The sequence below is a fragment of the Rousettus aegyptiacus genome, unplaced genomic scaffold, assembly GCF_014176215.1.
Source record: "Rousettus aegyptiacus isolate mRouAeg1 unplaced genomic scaffold, mRouAeg1.p scaffold_m13_p_9, whole genome shotgun sequence".
Taxonomy (NCBI): domain Eukaryota; kingdom Metazoa; phylum Chordata; class Mammalia; order Chiroptera; family Pteropodidae; genus Rousettus; species Rousettus aegyptiacus.
The window spans coordinates 10,812,527-10,838,695 of NW_023416312.1; the positions used below are offsets into that span (position 1 = coordinate 10,812,527).

At 35.3% G+C, this 26,169-nt stretch overlaps 1 protein-coding gene and 1 non-coding gene across 5 annotated transcripts in view; both read left to right on the forward strand.

Annotated features, from left to right (window-relative positions):
• The window catches only part of ZFX (zinc finger protein X-linked), a 45,893-nt gene extending 25,056 nt beyond the window's left edge, over window positions 1–20,837 (forward strand). For all 4 annotated transcript variants that reach the window (XM_036226601.1, XM_036226602.1, XM_036226603.1 and 1 more), the window contains 5 exons: window positions 12,821–12,970; window positions 13,191–13,334; window positions 13,708–13,860; window positions 14,393–14,533; window positions 15,370–20,837. In XM_036226601.1, coding sequence (XP_036082494.1) covers window positions 12,821–12,970; window positions 13,191–13,334; window positions 13,708–13,860; window positions 14,393–14,533; window positions 15,370–16,553 — 1,772 coding nt within the window. In that variant the 3' untranslated portion in view covers window positions 16,554–20,837. The remainder of the gene's footprint in view (window positions 1–12,820; window positions 12,971–13,190; window positions 13,335–13,707; window positions 13,861–14,392; window positions 14,534–15,369) is intronic.
• Window positions 20,838–25,612: 4,775 nt separating this feature from the next.
• LOC118607940 lies at window positions 25,613–25,731 on the forward strand. The gene has a single exon (XR_004952906.1). It is a non-coding gene; the product is annotated as a 5S ribosomal RNA (ribosomal RNA).
• The last annotated feature ends 438 nt before the right edge of the window (window positions 25,732–26,169 follow it).

The window sequence follows — 26,169 nt, forward strand, 5'->3', positions numbered from 1 at the left end:
TCCCATGTCTTCTAATTAGAACAGGTAGAAGATGAGCTGTAGTTAGGTGTTCCTTTCTAATCCTAGATTTAACTTAAATGTTGAAATAATTTTTTCAGTAATAGCTTTATACACATACCATATAATTCACCTATTTAGAATGTGCAATTCAGTGGTTTTTATATATTCACAAACTTGTGCAACAATCATCACAATCAATTTTAGAAAATTCTCATTACCCCAAGGAGAAACTCCATACCCTTTATTATTACTCTTATCAACCCTCTCCATTCCCTATAACTCTAAGCAACCCCCAGTCTACTTTCTGTCTCTATGGATTTGCCTATTCTGGACATGTCATATAAATGCAATCTGATAATATGTGGTCTTTGTGACTGGCTCCTTTCACTTAGCATAATGTTTTCAATGATGCATGTTGTAGCATGTGTCGGTGCATCGTTCCTTTTTTTTCCCCCTCTATTACTGACACCACATTTCCTTTCTTGAAGAATCAAAGTTTTATTTGATTCCCATTTATCATTCTCCATATTCAATCAGTAGCCATGACCTATTAGTTTCATTCTTTGCAGTATTTCTTGGTTCCACATCTTTTCTTTCTTCCTTAAAATTTTTTTTTTATTATTCATTTCTTTTTATTACTGAATAATCTGCTGTATGGGTATATCTTTTAGTCCATTCATAAGTGGATTGACAATTGGATGACTTCTACTTTTTTGACTGTTATGACGATATCAACAACATTTGTGTACAATGAATTTCTCGTGTGTCTGTGTGTCTTTCTCTGTCTCTGTCTGTCTGTATATCTGTATCTACCTTTGAGTGGAATTGCAAGGTCATATGGTAATTCTATGGTTTAACCTTTTGAGGAACTGCCTGGCAAATTTTTTTTAAAGTGGCTGCCCATTTTACATTCCTACCAGCAGTGTATGAGGTTCCAATTTCTCCACACCCTCTGCAGCACTTGTTAGTACTGTCTTTTTGTTCAGAGCCATCCCAGTGGATGTGAAGTAGTATCCTGTTGTGCTTTTCATTCACATTTCCTTGATGGCTAATGGCTAATGATGTTGAGCATCTTTTCATGTGCTTATTGGCTATTTGTATATATTCTTTGGAGAAACGTCTACCCAGATTCTTTGCCCATTTTTAAATTGAGTTATTTGTCTTTTAATTATTGAGTTGAAAGAATTCTTTATATATTCTAGATACACGTCCCTTTTAAGATACACAATTTGCAGATATTTTCTATTGTGTCGGTTGTCTTTACTTTCTTGGTAGTGTCCTTTGATGCTCAAAATTTTTAAATTTTGATGAAGTTCAATTTATATTTTTTTGTTGCTTGTGCTTTTGGTGTCATGCTTAAGAAATTATTTCCTAATCCAAGGTCATGTGGATTTATACCTGTGTTTTCTTCTAGGAATTTTATAGTTTTAGCTCTTATATTTAGGCCTTTGGTCCATTTTGAGTTTATTTTTGTATACGGTATGTGGTGAGGAGTTAACTTCACTTTGTGGCATCTGAAAATTCCGTTGTTCTAGCACCATTTGTTGAAAAGACTATTCTTTTCCCATTGAATGTTCTGGCATCCTTGTTGAAAATAATTGACTATAAATGTGAGGGATTACTTTCTGGACTCTTAATTTTATTCCATTGATCTATATGTCTATTCTTATAGTAGTTTCGTGCTGTCAGGAGTAGGTAGTGAATTTGTAAAATTTATTACCCTAAATATTAAAGTCTAAAATTTAAAGTCCAGGCAAAAATGCATAATTCATTTTTAAAAGGATTAGTAAAATTAATAAGTGGTGGCAACATAATACATTTTATAGAAGACAAGGTTCACATAAAAGAAACAACTAATATGCCTCTGGAGCATGGGCCTCTTGGCCAGAGAGCCTCTATTCTAATGTAAACCTATATGATGCTCCATTTCTAATTCACATTTGAATAAAATATTCCTTCTAGTTATTTTAAAAGAGACAAATTAACAGAAATTAAAACAAATAATTTATGCTTAGAATCCTTTAAACTAGTTTGGTTATGTGAAAGAATGTCACCGTTTTTAACACGTTGATTTTAAAATTGGAAATTGTACTTTGTAGAGACTATAACTTTAATAAAACTTCTCTAAAAAAGATTTTTATTAAAATATAGCTAACATACGATGTTGTGTTAGTTTCAGGTGGACACCATAGTTATCCAACTTTTATATACCTAAAGTGATCACCATACCATACAATGCTATCACAAAATTATTGACTGTGCTATACACCACATCCCCATGACTTATTTGTTTTATACCTAGAAGTTCGAACCTCTTATTCCCCTTCATCTTTTCCCCCCCTTTTTTGACTTCAATTACAGTTGACATTCAATATTTTATATTAGTTTCAGGTATACAGCATAGTAGTTAGACATTTATATAATTTATAAGCGATTCCCCTGACTAGTACCCACCTGGCACTATATACATAGATATGATAATATTGTTGACTCTGTTTCAGATGCTCTACTTTACACTCCCATGACTATTTTGTAACTACCAATTTGTGCTTCTTAATCCCTTTGTCTTTTTTACCCAGTCCCCCAACCTCCCTACCATCTGGCAACCATCAGCTTGTTCCTTGCATCTTTGAGTCTGTTTCTGTTTTGTTTGTTTATTTTGTTCTTTAGATTTCACATATAAGTGAAATCATGGTATTTGTCTTTCTCTGCCTGACTCATATCACTTAGCATAATACTTTATACATCCACCAATGTTGTCACAGATAAAACTTTAATGACAGTGAGTGTGGAGTAATGATATAGCTGTGTTCTCTCAATTTAGTTGTTTTTATATTCTAAGGTCAGCAACTTTTTCATTAAGATAAAATTATATTCAAAACACTATTTTCTACAATATACAACTGCTTTTATAAAAGCTGGATGTTAAAAAATCATTAGATTGGTTAGTTCTTAACTAATGCTTATTAAACTCTCGGTTGAGTGGCATATATATAATTTAAGTCCATTCGAATTAATATTTCAAAGGAAGAGCTCAGGTGTTAATGTGTACACAATGTTTTCAGACTCAAGACCCATCGTCTAATGACCTTTGAGTCAGTTGGCATTTCTATCAGTAAGTTTCTTTGGTGAGGTTTGTTGTTAATAAAGCTCTCTTTTCAGGGGAAAAATGTTTAGGATTGTATTTGTGATTTGATTGTTATCAAGTCAATATGGACAATTTTAAATTGTTTTAAAACGTAAGCCTTTTTATCCTGAGTTGGTTATAATAAAAATAGGTAATAGTAAACCTTTAATCAGTAGTATTTCTGTGCCAGAACTCTATATTATTTTCCTTACAACAGCCCTATAATGCTGGCGTTATCACTATTTTACAAATTGGGTAACTAGTTTAAGTAACTTGTCCAAGGTTACACATCTGGCTAGCTTTAGGGTGGAGATTTGAAATCAAATATGTTTTATTCCACTCTCATATTGCCTTTCTTCGTGTGTGTGTGTGTGTGTGTGTGTGTGTGTGTGTGTGTGTGTGTAAAGTTAATACTACAAAGCAAGAGTTTAGAATAAATAGTGATTATTGATGGATATAAGAGGCAAATGGAATTCCAGTGATTACCAAAATTTACAATATTATTGAATACCCAATTTTAACAATGTTAGGGAAATAATTCGTGGGGAAGGAGGCCTTAAATATTTTCTTAGTAGTAGCCACCCAGACAACCTCAACACCCTATTCCATTGTTTTTCTACTTAAAAAATGTTATATTTTTCAAATTTATGTTTATATGAGAAAAAGGAATCATATATAACCTATTATTTTTATTCCTCCCATGTTTACTTTTCTTACATCTTCATTCATTCAAAAACATTTATTCATCAGCTATGATAAGTTAGGAACCTTGCTAGCTGTTAGAGAGATAAACAGTAAAAGTCTGGCTTTTTAAGAGTTCACAGTCTTGGAGAGAAGACAAACAGAAACAAGTGATTACAGTTATGTGTGAAAAAATCTATAATTGGATATACAGAGTATTTTGGAAGCACTAAGGAAATGGAAATTTTTGGTACATTTGGGTGAGCTAAATGCTATGAAAGTGTTATAAACCACAGTTCTCTGGAAGCTTGATTGAAGACATAATTGAATTTATTTAATCTCTTTTATTCATTTTTCCCTCTTATTTTAAAGCAAATTCCACATATGATTTCATTCATAAGTATTTCAGTATATATTTCTCAAAGACAGATTTAAAACAAAATAATTCCGTTATTACATCCTCAAATAATTTGGGGTGAATTCAATTTGAAGGATGAATAAAATGTTCAGTGAGTGGCTGAGGAGGGAGGAATGGCAGAGAGGAAAGATGTTTAAAGGCAGTGAGGTGTGTAAGGTCTTTGAGTGTTCAGAGACTTTCTTTGCCTTGCAAATGTCTTTGGTGAGGAGAATAGAGGAAATGAAAAGTAAGTGGCAAAATGGGCACAAGTCCCAAAGTTCCTTGAATATACTAAGAAGCCTGCTTTACCTTTCTGATGTGGGGAACTGTTAAAGTGTTATAAGCAGATTAGTAACATACTTATATTTGTAGTTTAGAAAGGTGCTCAGTGCCAATATTGAGAGTGGACAAGGTAGTAAAATCAGAAACAAAAAGTACACCGTAGGAGGTTGTTGTAGTAGACCAGGTTAAGATACAGATGATGATAGTTTAAAATTAGATTCTTATCAGTATAATTTGGCAGAAAGTGCTTCATGACATATTTTGGAAGTAGAATTTGGAATAAATTTCGGGTTGAGGAAGAGGGAGAGTTTGAAGCACCCTCCCTGGTTTCTGGTTTGTGCAGCTGGGCAGATGGCAAACCCATTACTAGAGGAGGAGCACATTTAAACATGCTGGAGATCTGTCTGCATGGTTGCTGCATGCAGCTGTCAACTGTCCAGCTGCAGTGTGAATGGTACCCCTGCAGATGTGGAGCATGGTCACCCTGGCCTTCTAGTTCAGGTGTTTTAAGCAGTTGGTCAAATGATGAAATAAATTAAGCACAACTTTGGTCATAGGAGACATCCAATAAAAAGTGGTTCAGGAAATGAATGAATAAATAAATCCAAACCCCTGCATAAACTCTGAGGATCAATGCAATCCAATGGTTTAGAATCTAATGATTCTAGGGGCTATTAGCACAGGAGACATGGTAAATATTTGTTTATTCCTTTATTCTACAAGCTGATTGTTGTTCATGTCTAACCATTATTTTTATACATGTGCTCTATCAATTTTGTATCTTAAACCATTTGGTAAAACAATAAAATTTTAGAGTTTAAAAAATACATATCTACATGGGAATATTTCTGAGATGTGAGAAAAGTCTTATTTACTAAACTAAGAATATTTTAGAAAAGATATGTTAAATAAGCTTTAAGCTTGTTATGATAAAATACTAAAGTTTTCTGTTAGTCCATCTAAAAGTATCGTCTTTACTGTTGACATTCAGATTTATTTAAAAATCACTAAAATTAATGAATAAAGAGTTTTCAGTTTAATGTTCAATCTGGATGTCAGTTAAATTATACCAAGAATATAAAGTGCTCAAATAAGGCAAAGATGTTATAGTCCTCCTCTCTCCTCACCACAACAAAGATTGGGTACAAAGTCTGTCCACATCTCGAAAGCCTGATGCTTTAGATTGGCCTTGTGACTCATATTTACTGTTTATCTACTGGAGACCTAGACAAAATCATCTGACAGCTTGCCCTTTTAATAGATCTGTAATTACTTTGTGGGATAATGGGTGTTGGGCAGGCAAAAGAGGAGAGGAGGGAAAGAGAGAGAACATTCCTCTCTCTCTTCAGGATCTTAAGCAACAAGGTGTATGGAAATAGTGCCTGCAGCTTAGAGTCAGCTGGCCTTCCATTTGGATGCGATTCTGCTGCTCACCAGCTGTATGAATTTGAGCAAGTTACTGACTTCTCTTTGGTCTTAGTTTCCTTATTTGTGAAATGGCAATAATACTACCTGACCTGCGGAGTGGTTGTGAGAGGTCTTGTGTGCCAGGCATCTAGCACAGAGCATGCCTGTCAGTAACTGTTAGGTGTTATCATCTACACAGTCTCTGTTGGTGGCATCCATTGGGCTGGCAAAACTAACTGCACTAGCTTTTAAGACCTTGCGGTTGCCCCTTCAGGAAATTCTTGGATAAAGACAAGCACAGGGTGAGATTGTAGTAGTCATTCCTTTCTTTTCCCCCTGAGTTTATAGTATTTAGAAATCAGTTCTTGGTTAACTAGGTTTAGTTAACAATGTTTTTGACCAGTTTAGTGCAGCTTGGCAGATGTTTTTCATTAATTGTATCTCTGACATCATGCTAGAGATCATTGTAACTTAGGACAGGCATTTGAATGGCTCTGATCCTTTAATTCCCTATCTACAGAATGAGGCTAACTTCATTAAACCTTTGAAGCTCTCTGCAGGAAAGTTTCAAGAATTAAAGATCATATTATAACCAAGTCTTTGAAATCTTTTATAAGCTATATAATAAAAATAAGATGGAATTATAACTTTAGAAAGAAGGTTCCTGAAGAGGAAGGTAAGGGAAAGAGGTCTAAAAGTGAACTTTTAAGTGTATTTATCTACTAGGCCATTTACTGCCTTGGCAGAATGCTTCCTGCAAGTTACCTAGGTCTTTTGGGTGCTCCAGTTTCACATCTGTAAAGGGGATAAAACACCTAAGTCATGGGGTTATTGTCATTGATTTCATGATAAAATATGCGGAAACCACTTACCACAGTGTCAGGGACATAACAGTTGCTCATGAGTTCAGGTCTCCTTTCAGGAAGAACTGCCTATCCGTGGTATCTTCACTACTAAATAGCCACTCGCCCACACAGAACCCCTGAGATGTTGAATAATGTCAAGTTTTTACTCTATAGTTTTCCTTTTGATTGGATTTTGGGTTTAGAGGTGTAAAAAAACTGGAATGATTACTAAGACTGTTGGTCTTGCCAGAGTAAGTTAGAGCAGGCTCCTGGTTCAGAGAACTGAAGTCTCTCTTTGACAGTAATACTGAGGCGTACTGTGTTATGAAAAGGTTGGTTTCCCTCTTTGACATCAATCCTAACATTCATACCTGGGAATCTTGTTAAGTTTTTAGAAAGGATTTGCATATTCAGACTGTCCTTTGAAGTAGCTTATTTAGGAAGTAAAATCATGGGTTATGACCTTTAGCTCTCTGAAATATTCTTTTATTTAATATAAGAATTTCTAGGAGAAACAGAGTAAGAGTTTATCCCAATAGTTGTCTAAACCTGTATGTTCCAGTATGGTAGTTATTAGCCACATATGACTCATTAAAGTTCAAATGAATTAAAATTAAAATTATGCATACAGTTCCTTAGTCACACCAAGCATATTTCAGGTGCTCAGTAGTCACATATGGCTACCACAGATATAGATATAGGACATTTCCATCATTATAGAAAGTTCTATTAATTAGTACTGGTCTGTAGATTCAGTGAAATTGTAAACAATATAAACAACCCAAAGAAGAGATAACAGAGGTTCAAAGAATATATTACAAGAGAAAATGATAGAAAGTAATCTGGCAGAATTCAGGAAGAAACTGAAGATAAAAATAAAAATAAGATAAAAACTACCATAGAAGCAGTTGTAACTATACGAAGAAATATGCCTCAGTAGATAACTAGGGGCAGAAGGACTGGGCTTTTATGAAATCACAAAAATGAAATGGTTAAAAAAAGAAGATACAAAAATGATTATGGAGAAAATAGATAGATATGGGAGACAGGTAATGGAAACAAACACATGTAAGTGAAATTCCAGAAGAAGAGAACAACCAATGAACTAGAAAAATATTTGTAATAGAAGAAATTTTTCTGAAATAAAGATGGAATCTTTCTTGTTTCAGGAAATTTACAGAATGATAAAACCAAGTCATACTCATAATGATGTTTAGTGAACTTTAAAACATAGGGACATCTACACAAATACTCAGTGTTAGAAGACAGTGAAACAATGTCTACAAAGTTCTGAGAAATGTAACCTAAGAATTTTATACCTAGTCAAAATGTCATGGATTGACATTTTTAAATATTTGGAAACTCAGAGACTGTAGCACCCATTAGCCCTTTTTGACAGTCCTATTTGATAATGAATCTAATAAACCAAAGAATCAATAAAAAGGTCTCTAGAATGGAGAAATTGTGATGAAAGGATTTGTAGTGAGTATTGAATTTACTTGATATAAAACTATAAAATATTTGAGAAGAGGCATGTAAATGTGTTAATTTCCACATCTTTCATAGCAGGGTGATAGTAGATACTAGTTTTAAAATTGATTTATGTATTATGAGCAAAACATGACTTAATGTTTTTATAATTTTTAACTTGAGAGGGTTAAGAACGAATAATGATTAAACATTTACTTTAAGATTCATGTATTTAACACATGAATGTTGTGTGCTTACTATATGTCAGGCAGTATTGTAGGCATTTGGGATATATCAGTGAACACAATAGATGACAGTATCTTTCGCTCATGGAGATTATACTCTAGCCAGAGGTACACAGACATAAATAAGCGATATAGTATAAATGACTCCTGCTTGGGGAGAATAAAAAGAGTGTAAGAAGGATTTGGGGTTACAAATGTGATTAGGGTTTGCTGAGATGACTTTTGATCAGAAATTTAATTGTGTGATGTCTGATAGACATCAAAGACATGCAAATCTGAATTTGGGAAACAGTACTACAGTAGAGGTGCAAAATTGTTGGCATATAGATGAAATTTAAGCTCTGGGATCACCATAGGAGTGATTGCAGATAAACCAAGACCAAGGACTAAACCCTGAGCTGATAATAGAGATTTGAGGAGAGAAGAGAATTTAGAAAATAGGAGAGGGGGAAAGTAGCAGAAAAGGTCCAACTACAGGTTCAGGGTCTTGAATTCAAAGTGAAACCATCAGAGTGTGTGTGTGCGCGTGCTCATGTGCGCACACACAAGATTTAGCTGCACAGGTGCTAGTGCTGAGGCAAAGAGGAAAATTCCATTTAGCTGAGTTTGTGGTTCAGTCAAGTCAGTATGATGAAATGAAGAGGAGTGGGGCAAGGGATTGGAGAGCCAGGAAATAGGATTGACCACAGAACCAAAGTTTGAGTAAATTCTAATAATTTTTGTTTAAAATAGCATACTATAATATTCAGTTTTCATTAAAATTGTTCATTCCTTTTATTTATAAATATGCATAGCAATATCTGGATAATAATCTATAAATTCTATTGATAGTTCCAAGTGGTAGGATTTCGAGCATATTTAAATTTCTTTTTATACTTTTAAATTATTTTTCTTAATCTGTATAATTTCTACCATAAGCAATATATTTAAAAGCAAAGTTGCAGAGGCATCAAGGAATGGAAATAACATTAAGTTCAGAGTGCATGGGGTAATCTGGGGGCTGTTGGGGGAAGACAAGACTGAAGGCATTTTGGTCAGAAGTCAGTTACTAAGTCAAGTTTTTCTTCAGTTTTGAAGTATAAAATGCTGGATGAGATGTAAAGGTTATTAATATGTAAGGCTTGAGGAAACTGATACCAAGTTTATTTTTTTAAAGTAGAAAAAACTGGGAAGGAAATTTAATAACAGTGATGGAATCGCTGGTTGGTGGGACTCTTCGTAATTTTTTTTTAAGCACTAAATTTTATACAGTGAACATATAATATTTCTTAAAAAGAATCAGAAGAGGAAAATAAAGAGCTGGATTCTAATGACAGTCACCTCCTCACTCAGTCTCCCATCCCTCACTTAACTAGCTCACTGACTTTGGGCAAGGTCACATACCATCTTAGATCCTTTATTTCTTCATCTGGAAAAGGTGAGAATCAAATAGAATAGAAGTACAAAGAAATGATAAGGGAATTGTGACATACCATGCAAATGGCAGTTATTATTAGAAGTAGTCTTAATTTTCCAGAAATTATGCTCTTATATTTTGGAGAGGCCTTATTCTAAGCTCTAGTTCTTCATTCATTAGAAGGCACTTAAGCAGAAATCATGTGTATGATGACTCAGTTTTATCGAAGCCTTCTTTGTTTTTAGAAATTCATTTTTAATGGTAGCTTTAAAATCACAGTGAAATTTTGAATACTTAACAGAACCATCAAAATATTTTTTTTTTAGAACAAATCACTTCTATAATATTTCATATTCAGAATAATCTCATAGGTTGAGTTAGTGGGGCAAATTCTCAAGGTGAAAATCTGAAGGTGAATTCTACTTTTGTCAAATGATAGAGTAGTTGTGCTCAGCTTAGGTAATATTTGAAATGTGTTTCCCACACATAAAAGCAAACAGAAAGGTCTTTTACTCCAAGTTACAGGTAAATATATAACATTTTGCAAGCTCCAGAGTGATTAGATTTTCCGGTCATCAAAGGTTTTATCTTAAGAGTGCTGACAAACTAAAGTTCGCAAAAACAGCTAGCCTGACCTTGTTCTTTGTAAACACAAGGACATTTGATCTTTTGGTACTTGTTAGAATCAGTTTTGACAAACATTGCCAAAAGAGGCCAAGCTTCATCAACAATATCAACTGTCAGAGATGAGTTCTCTGAAGAGATAACAGATTTACTCAATACTCTCCTCCTAGTTTGGCGAGATCTTCATCTTTCTAATGCTGTTTTCAGTTTAAAATTCCAAAGCCCCCCTTGAAGAAAATAACATTGGCTTAGTCAGCCAATGTCATAGAAATATTTAGCTATGGAAAAGAGTTAATATACATCAGGCCAGAAATAACTTGAATTTAAATAGTTAAGTGCAGAGTTCAGAGAACCTCTCTTTGTTTTTGAAACTGCAAAGGGTTTAACCAGCTGGTCTCTTGGACCCTTCATATCATCAAGCTTGTCCTATATGAGCTCATTTTCTCTAGCTTCTCAAGCTCTTAACCCAGTCTGCTATTCTCTCACTGATATGGTAACCAGAGTCCTTGCCTCCTATTTCATATCTCAGTTGAAGCCACCATCCATGAACTCATCCAACTTTCTGCATTATAATCTTTCTCCTTTCTCTAAACAACATAGCGATAGTCTCATCATGTTTACCTCCTCAAGTCTCAGAAGGATAGCATATTTCTCCTCTTATTTAAGGAATATTCCTTTATCTTTGCACCTAGTTTCATATTCTTTTCCCTCTAAGATCTTGATCCAGAAATTTTACCATGTCTGGCTTCAGCCTCTCACTTTCTAGTGTATTTTCTCCTACAGATTGAGCATACATCATTTTTTATCAGTTTAAACAGACAAACGTACTTGACTCTGCAACCCACTCTAGTTACTGCCCTTTTGTTCTCCATTTAAATTCACACCTTTCATTGAGTCCTCAACTTAATTTTAACCTGACCCCATAAGCCTTCACTGCACTGCTTTTCACCGGGAACATCATTGACTTCACGTTACTCCAGTTAGTGCAGACATTCCTTTCTGATTTGTGTGTGTGCTGCTTTATTGCCATGGGACTTGCTAGATTCTTGAAACTTTTAACGCTCTAGCTTCCTTCTTGACTTTCTACCAACCTCTCCAGCTTTTCTTTCTCGTGTTCCTTTGTGAACTCTTTTTTTTTTTGCCCCTCTCTTAAACTGACATTCTCAGGATTTCCTCAGCCCACTCTTTTTTCACACCGTAGGTTCTCACTCTGACCTCAAGGCTTAGTTAACACGGAGCTCATGGCTCCCAATTCTGTGTCAGCCTTTAGCTTTCAGACTTGAATATCCAGCACCCAATTTCACGTCTCAGTCATTCGTTGAATCATTGATTCATCTGTATTCTGAGCATCTGCTATCTCTAGACTCTGTCTTAAAAGACCGAATAATGAAAATGCGGGTTCTGCTCTATCAGTGGGAAAGATGGGGGGGGGGGGAAATCCAGATAGTGACAATACAGTGAGTCATGTACTCAAAAACAATCAAAGGGTGCTGTGAGCACAGAGGGATAGGGACAGGCACTGGTTCTGAGAACATTGAGGAATGTTACCCCTCAGACCTTAATTAAACTTGCAGGAAGAGAGATCCTTTTCCTCATTTCTCTTAACATTTCTTCCCTTCAGCAACTCGGTCACCTAAATCAGAAATTCCATAGTATCTTTGGCTCCTTTTTCATGTTCAGTTTTCAGTCAGGCACTGTCTTCCTGTTTCAGTCCTAGGATAGACTTCAATCCAGCCCTCTTCCCCATCCGTACTACCTCTGTCCTGATTTCAAGGCCTTGGCATCCATCACCTGCATTATTTCAGCAGACTCACAAGTAGTTTCCCTGCTTTATGTCTTGATCTCTTTGGATCCACCTTTCTCAAGGCCAACATGGTGTAGCAAAAATGGCTATCTCACCATGTCACTGCTTGGCTTAAAAGTTTCTCATCACCTACAGCAGAGGTTCTTAAATCTCTGATCAGAATCCTTGGGGCTGAGTACTTCCAAATCTATCTATATATCAAGCCCTACCTCTGTAGATTCTGATTCTATTGAACTGCTAGGTGCTGGCCTGTGTTTTTAGGTTCCCTAAGAGATTTTGACACCTGACCAGATTAAAAAACCTCCAGCCTACCAGGATCAAGTCTGAGCTTCTCTTCCTGGTTGCACAAGGCCCTCCATGTCCAGGCTTTGGCTTAGCCATTGGCCACATGTTCCATCATGCCCTGCATGTCTACTTGTCTAGGTAAAATGATTCAATTTTATGTGAATCAAGTTAAAGATTATATTTGTAAAAAAGACTTGAAAACGGTAACATTTAAGTATCTACTATTATTATTCGTAATGTGTTTTCTGCCTTTTTAGTGGATGATGCTGGGAAAATGGAACATGACGGTTCCTCTGGAATGACCTTGGATGCAGAGTCGGAAATTGATCCTTGTAAAGTTGATGGCACTTGCCCCGAAGTCATCAAGGTGTACATTTTTAAAGCTGACCCTGGAGAGGATGACTTAGGTAAGAGGAAAGCTTCAGGTTATTATATATTCCGATCCAAACACTTCAACCTGATAACTTTTGGGTAGTTTAGATAGAGAACATTTGAAATCTTTCATGAAGATAACTTTTAAGGAAGGATTCCAATTTAGCAATAGAAAAGCTTGTAAGATGTAATAAGTACAACAGGGGGAAGTGAAGTTTTCACATAAATTCTTGGAACTGTTATCTTCTCTGATAGGTGGCACCGTTGACATTGTCGAGAGTGAGCCTGAGAATGATCATGGAGTTGAACTACTTGATCAGACTAGCAGTATTCGTGTACCAAGGGACAAGATGGTTTATATGACTGTCAATGACTCTCAGCAAGAAGACGAAGATTTAAGTAAGTAGGTGGCCTTTTTGTGGGAGAAAATTTTATGTTCCTGTAGCGCTTTTTTTTTTTTTAATGTGGCCAGTATTTGAAGGAAACAGGTAGCATTATTATAGAAATTATTATGCTGCCATATTCCAAGGGAAAAATCAGTGACTACGTATGCTTAGACCGTTGCTTTAAAAACAAATTATGGTGAAAAACACCATATGGTGAAATAAATGATCCTTTCAAATGTTTGAGTGCCTACTATGTGAAAGTTCTGTTGTAGGTATACTACAGTTGAACCTTCTTTCTACTTGTCTATTAATTGAATTCAAATGAGACTATCTTTCTTGTGATCTCTGTAAACCGGCTACAAAAGTTTATATAATTTTCTACTTAGATGTTGCTGAAATCGCTGATGAAGTTTATATGGAAGTGATTGTGGGAGAAGAAGATGCTGCCGCTGCAGCAGCAGCAGCCGCCGCACATGAACAACAAATCGATGACAATGAAATCAAAACCTTCATGCCAATAGCATGGGCAGCAGCTTATGGTAAGTCGCATAGCAGCTCTTAGGATGGAGTTGGTTTTTGAACGTGAATTCATGATTGAAAAATGGTTTCTCTGGTCTTAGGTTTCAGAAATCTGAAATACCAGCCCTGTAAGGGTTTTTTGCTTTGAACAAGAATAGAAGATTATAAAGTCTACTTTTCGTCTTTATTTTTAATCGGATTTTCCTTCATGTGTATATTACATAGAAGGAAGTACTGCAGAGAAGTACACAGACTTTCAAGCTGAAACTTTTCCTCTTGATTATATCTGGCACATGCCTTTACAGTTTTGGGAGACAGCAAAGGAGTCCACGGGGCAAAAAGCTGACATGTGTTTTTTAGATTTGGAAGCTAGGCCATTTCCTATGGTCTTGCTATAATAAATGTGGGCATGAAACCCATTACCTAGAGTGGGGAATTTCTGTCATTCATGAGTATCATGGTTTACTTTTTGTTGTCGTAGTTAATAAAGAATCCCTAATTCTTTATAATTTATAATACAGTATAATTTTGTTTTTTAATGCGCATTGTTAGGTAATAATTCTGATGGAATTGAAAACCGGAATGGCACTGCAAGTGCCCTCTTGCACATAGATGAGTCTGCTGGGCTCGGCAGACTGGCTAAACAAAAACCAAAGAAAAGGAGAAGACCTGATTCCAGGCAGTACCAAACAGGTGAGGGGCACGAGTTCCACAGCGCAGCGTGCTTTGCGAGCTCTCAGATGAAACTCAAGTATTTCTACAGAGGTGTTGTGATGGCATTTTAGCTGCTAGACCACATGTAGCTTTTGTGTATTGAATTTGAAAATATAATTTTAAGAATTCAGTGATATTCATGAATGATTTCCTTGGATAAAAAGAAACAGGGAATAGATCAAACATGGATGAAAAAATTCAAAACTTGGGTGATTTTAATCGGAAATGAAAAGAAATCCCTCAAATATGTTACAAGCATTAACTTTTTTCACATATTTAAAGAATCTGATTATGTCAGCATAAAGCAGGCATAATTTACAGAGCAGCAGGACAGGTACTTTAGTTTATGTGACATATTCCTGTCTATTCTTGTATGCTGATTTGCATTTTAAAAAATTTACAGGTATATTTAAGCTTTACTATAAATTGACAAATTGTTTTTTGGAATAACTAAAGCAGAGATTGTGATTACAAAACTTTATTCTTATGAATAATAATTTCCCACTGATTTCTAAATTGATACAGACAGCTTCAATCACTAGTTGATAGAAATTATATGTTTATTCATTTATTTTTATTAACTGGAGGGAGTGAGGTTGGTACAGTCATATCGAATGAAATTTTCAGACCACGTTCATAAAGATAATGAGGTTGCCATATCTCTTATGTTGAAAAATGATGAAAGGAATGTGAAACAAATAGTCTAACTTAGCAGCACTTTTCTGGTAGTGTTCAGAACACACACTTTAAGTTCTTGAAGAAACCAAAACAGAACTTGGTTTGACCACTCATGTACCTTTCTTTTCCTTTCTTAGCAATAATTATTGGCCCTGATGGACATCCCTTGACTGTCTATCCTTGCATGATTTGTGGGAAAAAGTTTAAGTCAAGAGGCTTTTTGAAAAGGCACATGAAAAACCATCCTGAACACCTTACCAAGAAAAAGTACCGCTGTACTGACTGTGATTACACTACCAACAAGAAGATAAGTTTACACAATCACCTGGAGAGCCACAAGCTGACCAGCAAGGCAGAGAAGGCCATTGAATGCGATGAGTGTGGGAAGCATTTCTCTCATGCTGGGGCTTTGTTTACTCACAAAATGGTGCATAAGGAAAAAGGAGCCAACAAAATGCACAAGTGTAAATTTTGTGAATACGAGACAGCTGAACAAGGGTTACTGAATCGCCACCTTTTGGCAGTCCACAGCAAGAACTTTCCTCATATTTGCGTAGAGTGCGGTAAAGGTTTTCGCCACCCATCAGAGCTCAAAAAGCACATGCGGATCCATACCGGGGAGAAGCCGTACCAATGCCAGTACTGCGAATATAGATCTGCAGACTCTTCTAACTTGAAAACGCATGTAAAAACGAAGCATAGTAAAGAGATGCCGTTCAAGTGTGACATTTGTCTTCTGACGTTCTCAGATACCAAAGAGGTGCAGCAACATGCTCTTATTCACCAAGAAAGCAAAACACACCAGTGTTTGCATTGTGACCACAAGAGTTCGAACTCAAGTGATTTGAAACGACACATAATTTCAGTTCACACGAAGGACTACCCCCATAAGTGTGACATGTGTGAGAAAGGCTTTCACAGGCCTTCAGAACTCAAGAAACACGTGGCTGCCCACAAGGGTAAAAAAATGCACCAGTGTAGACATTGTGACTTTAAGATCGCAGACCCATTTGTTCTAAGTCGCCATATTCTTTCGGTTCACACGAAAGATCTTCCATTTAGGTGTAAGAGATGTAGAAAGGGATTTAGGCAACAGAATGAGCTTAAAAAGCACATGAAGACACACAGTGGCAGGAAAGTGTATCAGTGTGAGTACTGTGAGTATAGCACTACAGACGCCTCAGGCTTCAAGCGGCATGTTATTTCCATTCATACGAAAGACTATCCTCACCGATGTGAGTACTGCAAGAAAGGGTTCCGAAGACCTTCAGAAAAGAACCAGCACATAATGCGGCATCATAAAGAAGTCCCCCTGCCCTAACAGTACTACAGACGTTTATAGAGACGTTGGCCTTGAAGCAGAAAATTCATTTTAAAGCCAGTCTCGTTCACATATAATACTGTATATTGATTTATGCTGTGTACAAACGGAATTGTTGCTTCTAGTTGACTTTTTTTTTTTTTTATATTTTGTTCAGTAGCGTGTTCTGATTTCTATTCAGTTTGTTTAATCAATAGGGAAAAGCAGCAACAAGCAAGTTGCTTTTAACAAAGTAATCCCTGATTCTATACTGAAGTTTTCTATCGTAGAAGTTTTATATTTATTTAAATATTTACCTTGCTTACCTTGATGGTACTCTTCTAAGACCATTTAACTTAAAGTTAAGGTAACTTTAGATTGGTTACTCTGAAAGTAATCACATTGACTCATTTCCTCCCCCCCTCATAAATTTCTCACAATAAAATTGTCAGAGACATCTACTAACATAAATGGGAGATCTTATAGTCAAGTCTAACTATGCTAACATGAAAGTCACTTACTTGTCTTGCTTAATCTTTTCAGACCACATGACAATGAAAGTTTCCATTTGAGCTTTTGCATCCCTGGCATTGCTGAGTAAAGAACAGTGGCTGGGTTTGTGTTTACTTTTCATTTTGTTCAGCAGACGAAATATACTTTTGGGGGGCTTTCTTTGGAGTATTTACATCTTTGTCGGCATAGCAATCTTTTAGTGAACTTCATTGAGAAATTTTGCTTGATCCTGTTGTATTTTGATTATTCTGTCTGTGCTGCTTTGTCTTGGAATGGTTGTGTGCTACCAATGAGACTTATTGAGGACTGCATTTTGGAATCTCCTAGAGGTAATTCATGGCTTATAGGATCTTTTGCAACTTTATATATGTAAATGTACTCTGAATTATATATATGCATATATATATATATATATAACACGTATCTGTGTGTATTGCTTATTTTACATATTTATACACACAACCCCAAGTAGTAGTTGTTTAAAATCTATAATGAGAAAAGTATTAAATTTACAATAACATGAAAGATGCAGGGATGTATGAGAGCATTTTGTAAATCATGCTCTTCAGAGAGACTACTCAGGTGAAGAATTAGAAGGAAAATAAGGACACTAGTATTTTTAAAGAGTAAAGGTATTTTCTTTTAAATATCTTTGGTAATTGAAAAGTAGAAGTTAAGATGTTTCTAGATAGAATGTTTTCATACAACTTCAGCTCCATGCCTTTATATTTTTCTGAGAAGCTAATGAGTATCCAGACATACCTCCCTCAGTTCTCTCCAAGAAGCCCATGAGGGAACTCTGTGTCACCAAGTGAGGGGGGACTATGGAAGCTACTACTATGGCTCCATCTACCAGAGATTGGGTGCTAATTACGATTTACACTCGGCAAGTTCAGCCTGCGTTGTTATTTCTTAGTTACAGTTAGCAAACTTTAAAATACGTAACGCTCAAGTTGGCTTTGATTAGAAGATAAAGGTATGCTTTAAGTGCATGAGGAAAATCTGAGGCCTTATTGGGAACATCACTAAGTCTTTCAGTTTTGTTTTCCTTATAGAGTTGATATTTTTTGACAAATGGTTCTGAATCAGTCACAAATTCATAAAATGAGCTCAGAATTTGGTTATGTTAAGATGAATTTTGGAGAACAAGCCAGTTTTTGGGGTCCTTAAGTTGGCTGTTGGCACATGAGTATCTGGCACATTGTGGGAGATTTAGGACTTTTCTTCCCACTTGATAGCTGCCTTGCCACTTCATTATGGTGCTCCATCCCTTTTGTGCTTTTAGGTTTTTACCTTTCATCTTTCTTTTTGCCGTCGATATTTGTATTCAAGAGTTTATAGGGTTAGAAATCTAAATATTTGGTGTTTGGCAAGCCTCTGAAGTGCTAGATTGATTTAGTTCCGTTCTAAATCAAGTACTTTAGGCTAATATGAATTTGAACCTGAATACCAGTCAAAACCAAGGCATGGGCCTATCCCTGTGGGAACTCCTGTGCCCTCTTGGCCTCCATAACGTGCTTTTTTTAAAAAAGTAACTTAACGTTGTGTGATTCATTGCCCCGCAGTACTATTCTTGAAAGCTCTGTCTGTTTTTTTTGTGAGAACCTTTAAAATCTCTCTCATTTTTTATTTTTCCCAGAGATAATGTAAAACATTTAAATGAAAGTGGGAATTTATTAATTTTAAAACATCCTGTAAAATTTGAAACTATAAATAATTGGTCATTTAACTATATTTTTTTAAATAAACTGAAAGATAAAGAACACAACATTTTACACACTTTATATTTCTCTTACGTAGTCTGGAATCATACACAGTTCTTTTCTTTTTAAAGCACAATATTGAAACCTTTAAAAGGTATTTAAGGGTTTGGTCAAGTGAATACGATAAAATGTATTTGTCTGTATAAAGAGAAAATCAAATTGTAGTCACTGTTATGTACTGACATTAGTTACAACCTAGTTTTAATTCTTAAAACAATTTTGATTAGCAAAGCTAAAAAAATGGATGTTTCAGTTAAATGTTTTAAAGAGGTACAGATTTTTACAAGGACATAATATAAGTTATTGTTCTGTAGAAATATCCTATTAAATATTGTATGTCCCTCCTTCTGTACACTTTGTAAAAAAAGTAAAATACATAAAAAGAAAATCATATAGGGATGTGTGACATTATTGTAATTGTGTACTTGAGAATAACGTGCAAAAATAAAAATCAGAATATTTTCCTGTTAATGAATGTTTAGTCTATTTGATACCAGTACTAAGTTAATGCTTTTTCTTAAGAAAAATGTACAGTTTTTGTAAACCTAATAAACATCAAAAGCAGCTGATTATTTTCATTTCCCCATTTCTTAATTCCTTTTATGCAACAGTGGAATGCAGAATGCTTGATTGCTTTGAATTTTGTGATCTGGATGCAAATACTGATAATATTGCAGCCCTGTGAATTTGCAAGTAATATTTCAGAGAAGTTAATAGGTGATTGGTGAATCCTTTAATGAGCAGGTCCTTGAAATTCATTTTTCTCTTTTATCTTCATAAAGGATTTGTTTTATTAACATCTCCAATTCTGAGATAAATTTCCCTTGCATAAAGTGGTTTTTGAGAGCACTTAAAGTTCATTTCAGTATCAATCCACAACTTATTTAATCAGCGGGAGTTGTCCCCACCTCTACAGGGGTAGCCCGGCCCTAGAGTTGCCCCTTTGTGCCCAGTTTGGAGGGTTCTCGTAGGCACTAATATACTAGAGAATAGTCATTGTCATAATAAAAATCAGAAGTTAGGTAAAAGTTATTAGGAATCGAGAACAAGATAGATGTGAATCACCTTTGATTTTTAAAGAGAAGGTCCTGCAGATCTTCAACTATGTAGGAAAAAGTACCTAATAGTTGAGAGTAAATAATACAGATGAGGTAAGTGATCAAGAGGGCATACTGATTGTTAATTTGTCCAGAGCCATACATCCATCAGACAAAATCGTGGCCTGTTCAGAAACCTAGTTGTAATAGAATGCCTGACAGATAACGTCTTATCAGTCTATGTTCCCAGACAGTGGGAATATTGGTACTGACAGTTTATTTCCCACAATTCTAGGATTCATGTAAAGAAGAGCATGACCAGTGAAAATCTAAGAGGGTGCTGTTTCAGAGCAGTGTGTTTCAAAATGTGGCCTGACGGCAGCAGGCAGCACCATCACCTGAGACTTTGGTAAAACAATCAAATTCTCACCCCTACCCCAGACCCACTGAATGGAGAATCTGGGCGTGGGACCCAGTGATCTTATGTCTTAACATGTCCTCCAAGTGATTCCGATGCATGCTCAAGTTTGGGAAACACTTTTAGTGCACCAGTAATTTAAGAGATTATGGTGCAACATTTTGTGTGATAGACAAACATGCGTGCGTAACGTGCACCAGAAATAAGCAGTTGAAGGTGAAACGGGCTCAGACTATACCTTGGGTTTGCCCCTTTTAAAGTGTGAGCCTGCCAGTCAATAAGTAAATCCTTTAGTACACATGTAAGTAGCCTGGGCTTCATGAATCTTGTATGACCTCCCCTGTTACATTCCTTAAATGTAAATAGAACTCAGGAAGATTCAGCAAGTAAAAGACAAGGGCGGAAAAGTGTGCGTGCGTGTGTTTAATTGGCCCAACGTTAAGTAATTCATATGTGAAAAACCATTTTGCCACATTCTGCAGCTGTTCAGATAAGGTCAAAATTAAGTTTGCCCTTTTGGATTTTTGTATATATATTGTTTGCCTTTTTCATATAATAAATCTTGGATTCATTATATATTGTTCCTGTTATCTTTGACATCTTTGCTATTGTAAATAAATTCCTACTTTGTTTTCAGTTACCCTAGTTGAGTGTTGGCTACAGACAAGAAACACACACACACACACACACACACACACATACACAGAAATGAGGAAACAGTTGAATTCCCAGCATGGTATAAGCTGGAAGTGATTTGACCCCTTCTGTTGTTAGCACTTCTAGCATCAATGAAAATATCACTGTTGCACATAGGTATAGCATCTGCTCCTATTCAGTCTTTAAAATCATTTTCATGACCCCTGAGATGGAAATTCTTAGTCTTTCAAGTTTGAGGTAAAAGTGAAGAACGATTTTCCTTTATTGGCTTTTTTCTGTTCACTTGATCCCTCGCGTCATGTGTTGGTGAACACAGGATTTGGCATTATAGTGACCTACTGATATTGTAAAGCCACTAGGGTACTTCACTGCAGAAAGTCTGCTTAGGACTTACAGATGGCATTCATGATATGAATTACCACAGAAATATCTAAATGCATTGACGAAAACAATAGTTAACTAGACTTACATTACTTGCTTTCCAAGAGAGGCCAATTTCCGCTTTTCTTTTGTGCGTTAAGAGCAGAATCTATTTCCTTTTGTCTGAGCAGCTTTGAAATAAGGGGATGTATTGCAGAGTCATCACTTGGGGTTTTGAAGGTTCTAATTATACCTATCTTCCTTTCTGGGTTCTAACCACATTGAAAATAGACACAAGAAACCAGTTGTGTGTGACTTCATCTAGTGAAGCTAGACTGGGAAACCCAGAGGCCGAATCTATCTATTCCCCTCCCCCCCAATATAGGCCTTGACTGATGCAGCCAGTGAGCTATAGAGAGACTGCTTGGTCTCTCATCAGAAAAATGGAGCAAATGGGAGAGAATGGCTGCATCCTCCTCCTCAGCCCTCCCAGGCTGGGGCTCAGGAAAGGCGGAGAAGAGTTCCCTTATGCTGTCCTCACATAATAAGGGTTAGTCCAGTTTTGGGTGGCCCTCTGGCATTAGCCCCCTAGCAAAGTGTGAGATTTTTACCTTTAGTTTTGCATATATGTGTTCATTTTCCTGTGTTGACTTTTACTGTCCCATGTTGTGGTGGTGGTGGTGGTGACAATTTCAAAGGTTTAGTTCCTGTTTCTCCCAGAGCAGTATCCTTTAACTTTTCTTCAGAAAAATAACTTTTAAAGAGCATATTTACCTAACTATACAAAGATGAAAACCTTTTTATTGCATGTTTTCATACCAAGATTTGGAAAAATGATCATCCATGATGCCACTTACTTTATTGAAGGGGTTATTCATCTTCTTTTCCAAAACTAGTTCATAAACATGAATCTTTTATTTGTCTTATAACTACAGCATTGATTATATTCTATATTCAGCAATTTACTTTTGAAACGTCAAGTATTTCCACTTCAGTTGCCTTAAATTTTTTTCAATGCACATTGTTTTTGGAGAGAATATGGAAAATTCAGAATGGTACAAAGAAAGTAAAATGCATTCCCCCCTCATTCCCATTATCCAGAACATTATCCTTTTAAAAATGTCTTTACCGAGTTTTAACTTTATTAGATTTTTCAATTGTGAAATACATGTTATAACAAATGTTATATATATATACAATACAAAAAGTAAGTATAAAGATAAACAATGATCTCACCTCCACACTTCCTCCAAGTCAATTTCCTTGAGGTAATCACAGTTAACAAACCACGCCTTCCCTACATGCTCATACAAAACCATAAACATAGATATGGAAAGAGAGCAAGAGGAGGCTTGCGAGGGATTTGGGATTTTTTGACTAAAATGAGATTACACATCTTTGGAAGTCACTTAATATATCCATCCATCCCTCTAGGGCAAAAGATCGAGCTCTATCTCATTCTCTTTAATAGCTGAACAACTTTCCAGAGATTGAACCCACCATAATTTAGTCAACAGTTCCTCCTTCGAGGGACATTTAGGTTGTTTTCAGTTCTCTGCCACTGTAAGAATGCTAGAATAACTATTCTTATGTGCATAATCCTTACCTGTGCTTCGATTTCTGTGAGATAGATTCCCCAAGATGTGATTGCCAAGTGAAAGGACATGCGCTATTTAAAATTTGTTACTTGATATTAGCAAATTATTTTTTGTTAGAATGTAAATCCTAAGAGTGCATGGATTTTTGTTTATTGCTGTTCACTCAGAACAACATAGTATGTAGCAGGTGCTAAAGAAATATTTGTTGGATGCTGAAATTTTCAGGGTTACAGCAGTTTACACTCCCATTCCCCTCAGTCTTACAAACAGTGTGTGTTAGAGCCAATCTCACAGGTAAGAAAACCTCTCTCCATGCCATTATTGTTTCAGTCTGCCTTGACCTGGCTCCTCATGGAGTTAATAGCCCTCTCTGAAGTTTTTCTTTGATGAATCACCTGTTCAAATCCCTTGCCCCATTTTCTATTTAGAGTCGTTTATACATTTGGCCTATTAGCTTTCTAATATATTTGCTGCACATTTTTCTAGCCTATGATTTGTCTCATTATTGTTTATGTTGCCTTTTGAGATTCAAAAATCTCTAATATTTATATAATAGAATATTTTCATGTTTTTCCCTTTATGATTCCTAGGGTTTCTTGGCCTACTTAAAAAGGTATTTTCTACACCAAGGCTCTACAAATATACACCTAAATTTTCTTCAGATATTTCTATTGTTTTGATTTTGTTTGGATTTTTATATAATTAAAATTATTTTGGTATATATTGTTTGGTAGGAGGTCTAGTTTCTCTTTCCTCTTGGGTGGAGAACCAATTATTATAGTACTGTTTATTAAGTAAGTCATTCCGGACCCCCATGAGCGGAAATGACACGTCATTATGTGATAAGTTCATATATAACACTGAATTTATTTCTGAAGTCTGTTCTGTTTTACTGATCTATTTGTTATTTTTGTGCCAATAAATTGTTTTACTCACAGTGTTCTGTGGTGAACTCTAATATCTAGAAGGCAAGTCCTTTTCTTTTTCATAATTTTCTTGACATTTAGGCTTTCATAGGAACATTGAGATAATTTTACCCAGTTTCCCTTAGAAGACCCATTGGGATTTTTGATTCAAATTGCATGAATTTTTAATATTAAATCGAGTCTGACATTTTATCATATTATCTTTATTTCCATGTTCCTCCATTCATTCTGGTCTTGTTTTACACCCTTTAATAAAATGTCATAGCTTTCTTCATATATAGGTCTCATACTTTTTATAAGTTCATTATAATTTTTAGCCACCTGGATACTGCTAGATTATAGAGAAAAGCTATTGGATCTGTACAGATTTTTCACGTTCCCAACTACTTTTCCATGTTATCTTCCCAATTCTAATTGTGCTTTAGTAGTCTTTTAAATTTCTATGTGTGCAGTCGTATGGCAAAATGTGTCGATGATTTCCTTTTTGTGTTTTATGTTAACTAGAATGTCTAAAATGATACTGAATAGTATAATGTTGGTTTTGAAAAATAGCATTTACCAAGGTTAGGTTTCTTTCCATTATTATTTTACTTAGAGATTTTATTAGAAATAACTAATACCAAATGTTTTTTAGCCAATTATTGCTATAATTACTTGATTTTCTCTTTTTATTTGTTGATATAATGAAGCATATTGAATCACAAAGATAGATTTTCTAAAGTTCATTCATATTTGCATTTCTAGGATAAAAGTACCATACTTAGGCAATTTTTATTGTTCTTTCAATGTACTGAAGCTGAAATTAACTAATATTTTCTTTAGAATTTTTGTATCTATGTTCATAATTCTTATGTTTTTTCATTTTGTACTAATATGATCAAATTTGAATATTAATGTAATGCTGGCTTCATAAAATAAATTTGGAAAGTTTTCTATGATCTAGAATGGTTTAAAAATCAGAGGCATTGTCTGATTTTTAAGGATTAGACAGAACTCAGTTGTGAAAGCATTTGGGTCTGATGCTTCTTTATAAATGGTAGGTCTTTACTTTTCTGATCTCTTCTACATTAACTGATCCATGAGCTTTTCTTCTTAAATAAATATTTGTATCTATACTTCCTTTGGAAATCACTCATTTTCTCTAGATCAGTACATCTATATCTCATATATTAATGTGCATACAGATCACCTGAGGGATGTGGTGAAAGTGCTCATTTCTGATTCGGTGGGTCTGGGGTGGAGCTCGCGATACTGCATTTCTTGAAAGCAGTCAGGAGATGCTGATGCTGCTGGTCCATGGAGCCCTCTAAGAATTCAGTGGTTCTCAATTGTGGTCGAACATTAGAATCATATGGGGTGACTTTGAACATCCCAGTGCCCAGGCCATACCCCAGACCTAATTTAATTAGAATCTCTGAGAGTGGGGCTCAGGCATCAGTAATTTTCCAAGCTCCTTGGGTTATTACAATGTGTAGCCAAGGTTGAGAACCACTCTTCTAGATTTTCAATTTATTGCCCTAAAGATATGCACAATATTCTCTTATAGTTGTTTTATTCTCTCATGTTTCTGGTTATATCTCCTTTTTTTTATCCTGAATGTTTTAATTTTATCTCTTTTTTTTTTAAACGAGCTTTCAGAGGTTTAGCTATTTCACAGATATAGTCAAAGAAACAGCTCTTAATTTTTATTTATATTTTGTGTTTTTTTATTTAATTAATTTCCTCATGCAGTGTAATTAATTTTCTTTTTCTATTTTCTTCTGGTTTATTTTGTTATTTATTTTAATTTTTTAAAATGAACTCCTTGAGTCTATGGCCATACTACCCTGAACAAACCTGATCCCATCTGTTCTCGGAAGCTAAGCAGGGTCAGGCCTGGTTAGTACTTGGATGGGAGACCACCTAGGAAGACCAGGTGCTGTAGGCGTAAAAAAAAAAAAAAAAAAAACCAAAACATAAGGGATTGTAAGCTGACAAAATCCTTACAATCTGTGAGGTCAACCAAGGGTTCCCACACTTAAAAAAATAAAATAAAATAAAATAAAATAAAATGAACTCCTTGAAAGCTATGCATTTCCTTTGATTTACAACTTTAGCTGTGTCCCATTGTATATTAATAGTTCTTTTTTATAATATTCTAGATAGTTCTACATATCAGTTAAATTTTTTTTCATTTACAGTTGACATATTACATTAATTTCAGGCGTACAACATAATGATTAGACATTTTTTTATAAAACTTACGAAGTGATCACCAGTCTACATATCAGTTTTGATTTCCTCTTTTCAACAGTGTTTAACTTCCAAGTAGTAAAAGTTTTATTAATCTCTTTAGCGTTGATCTCTAGTTTTATATAAGCTTCTT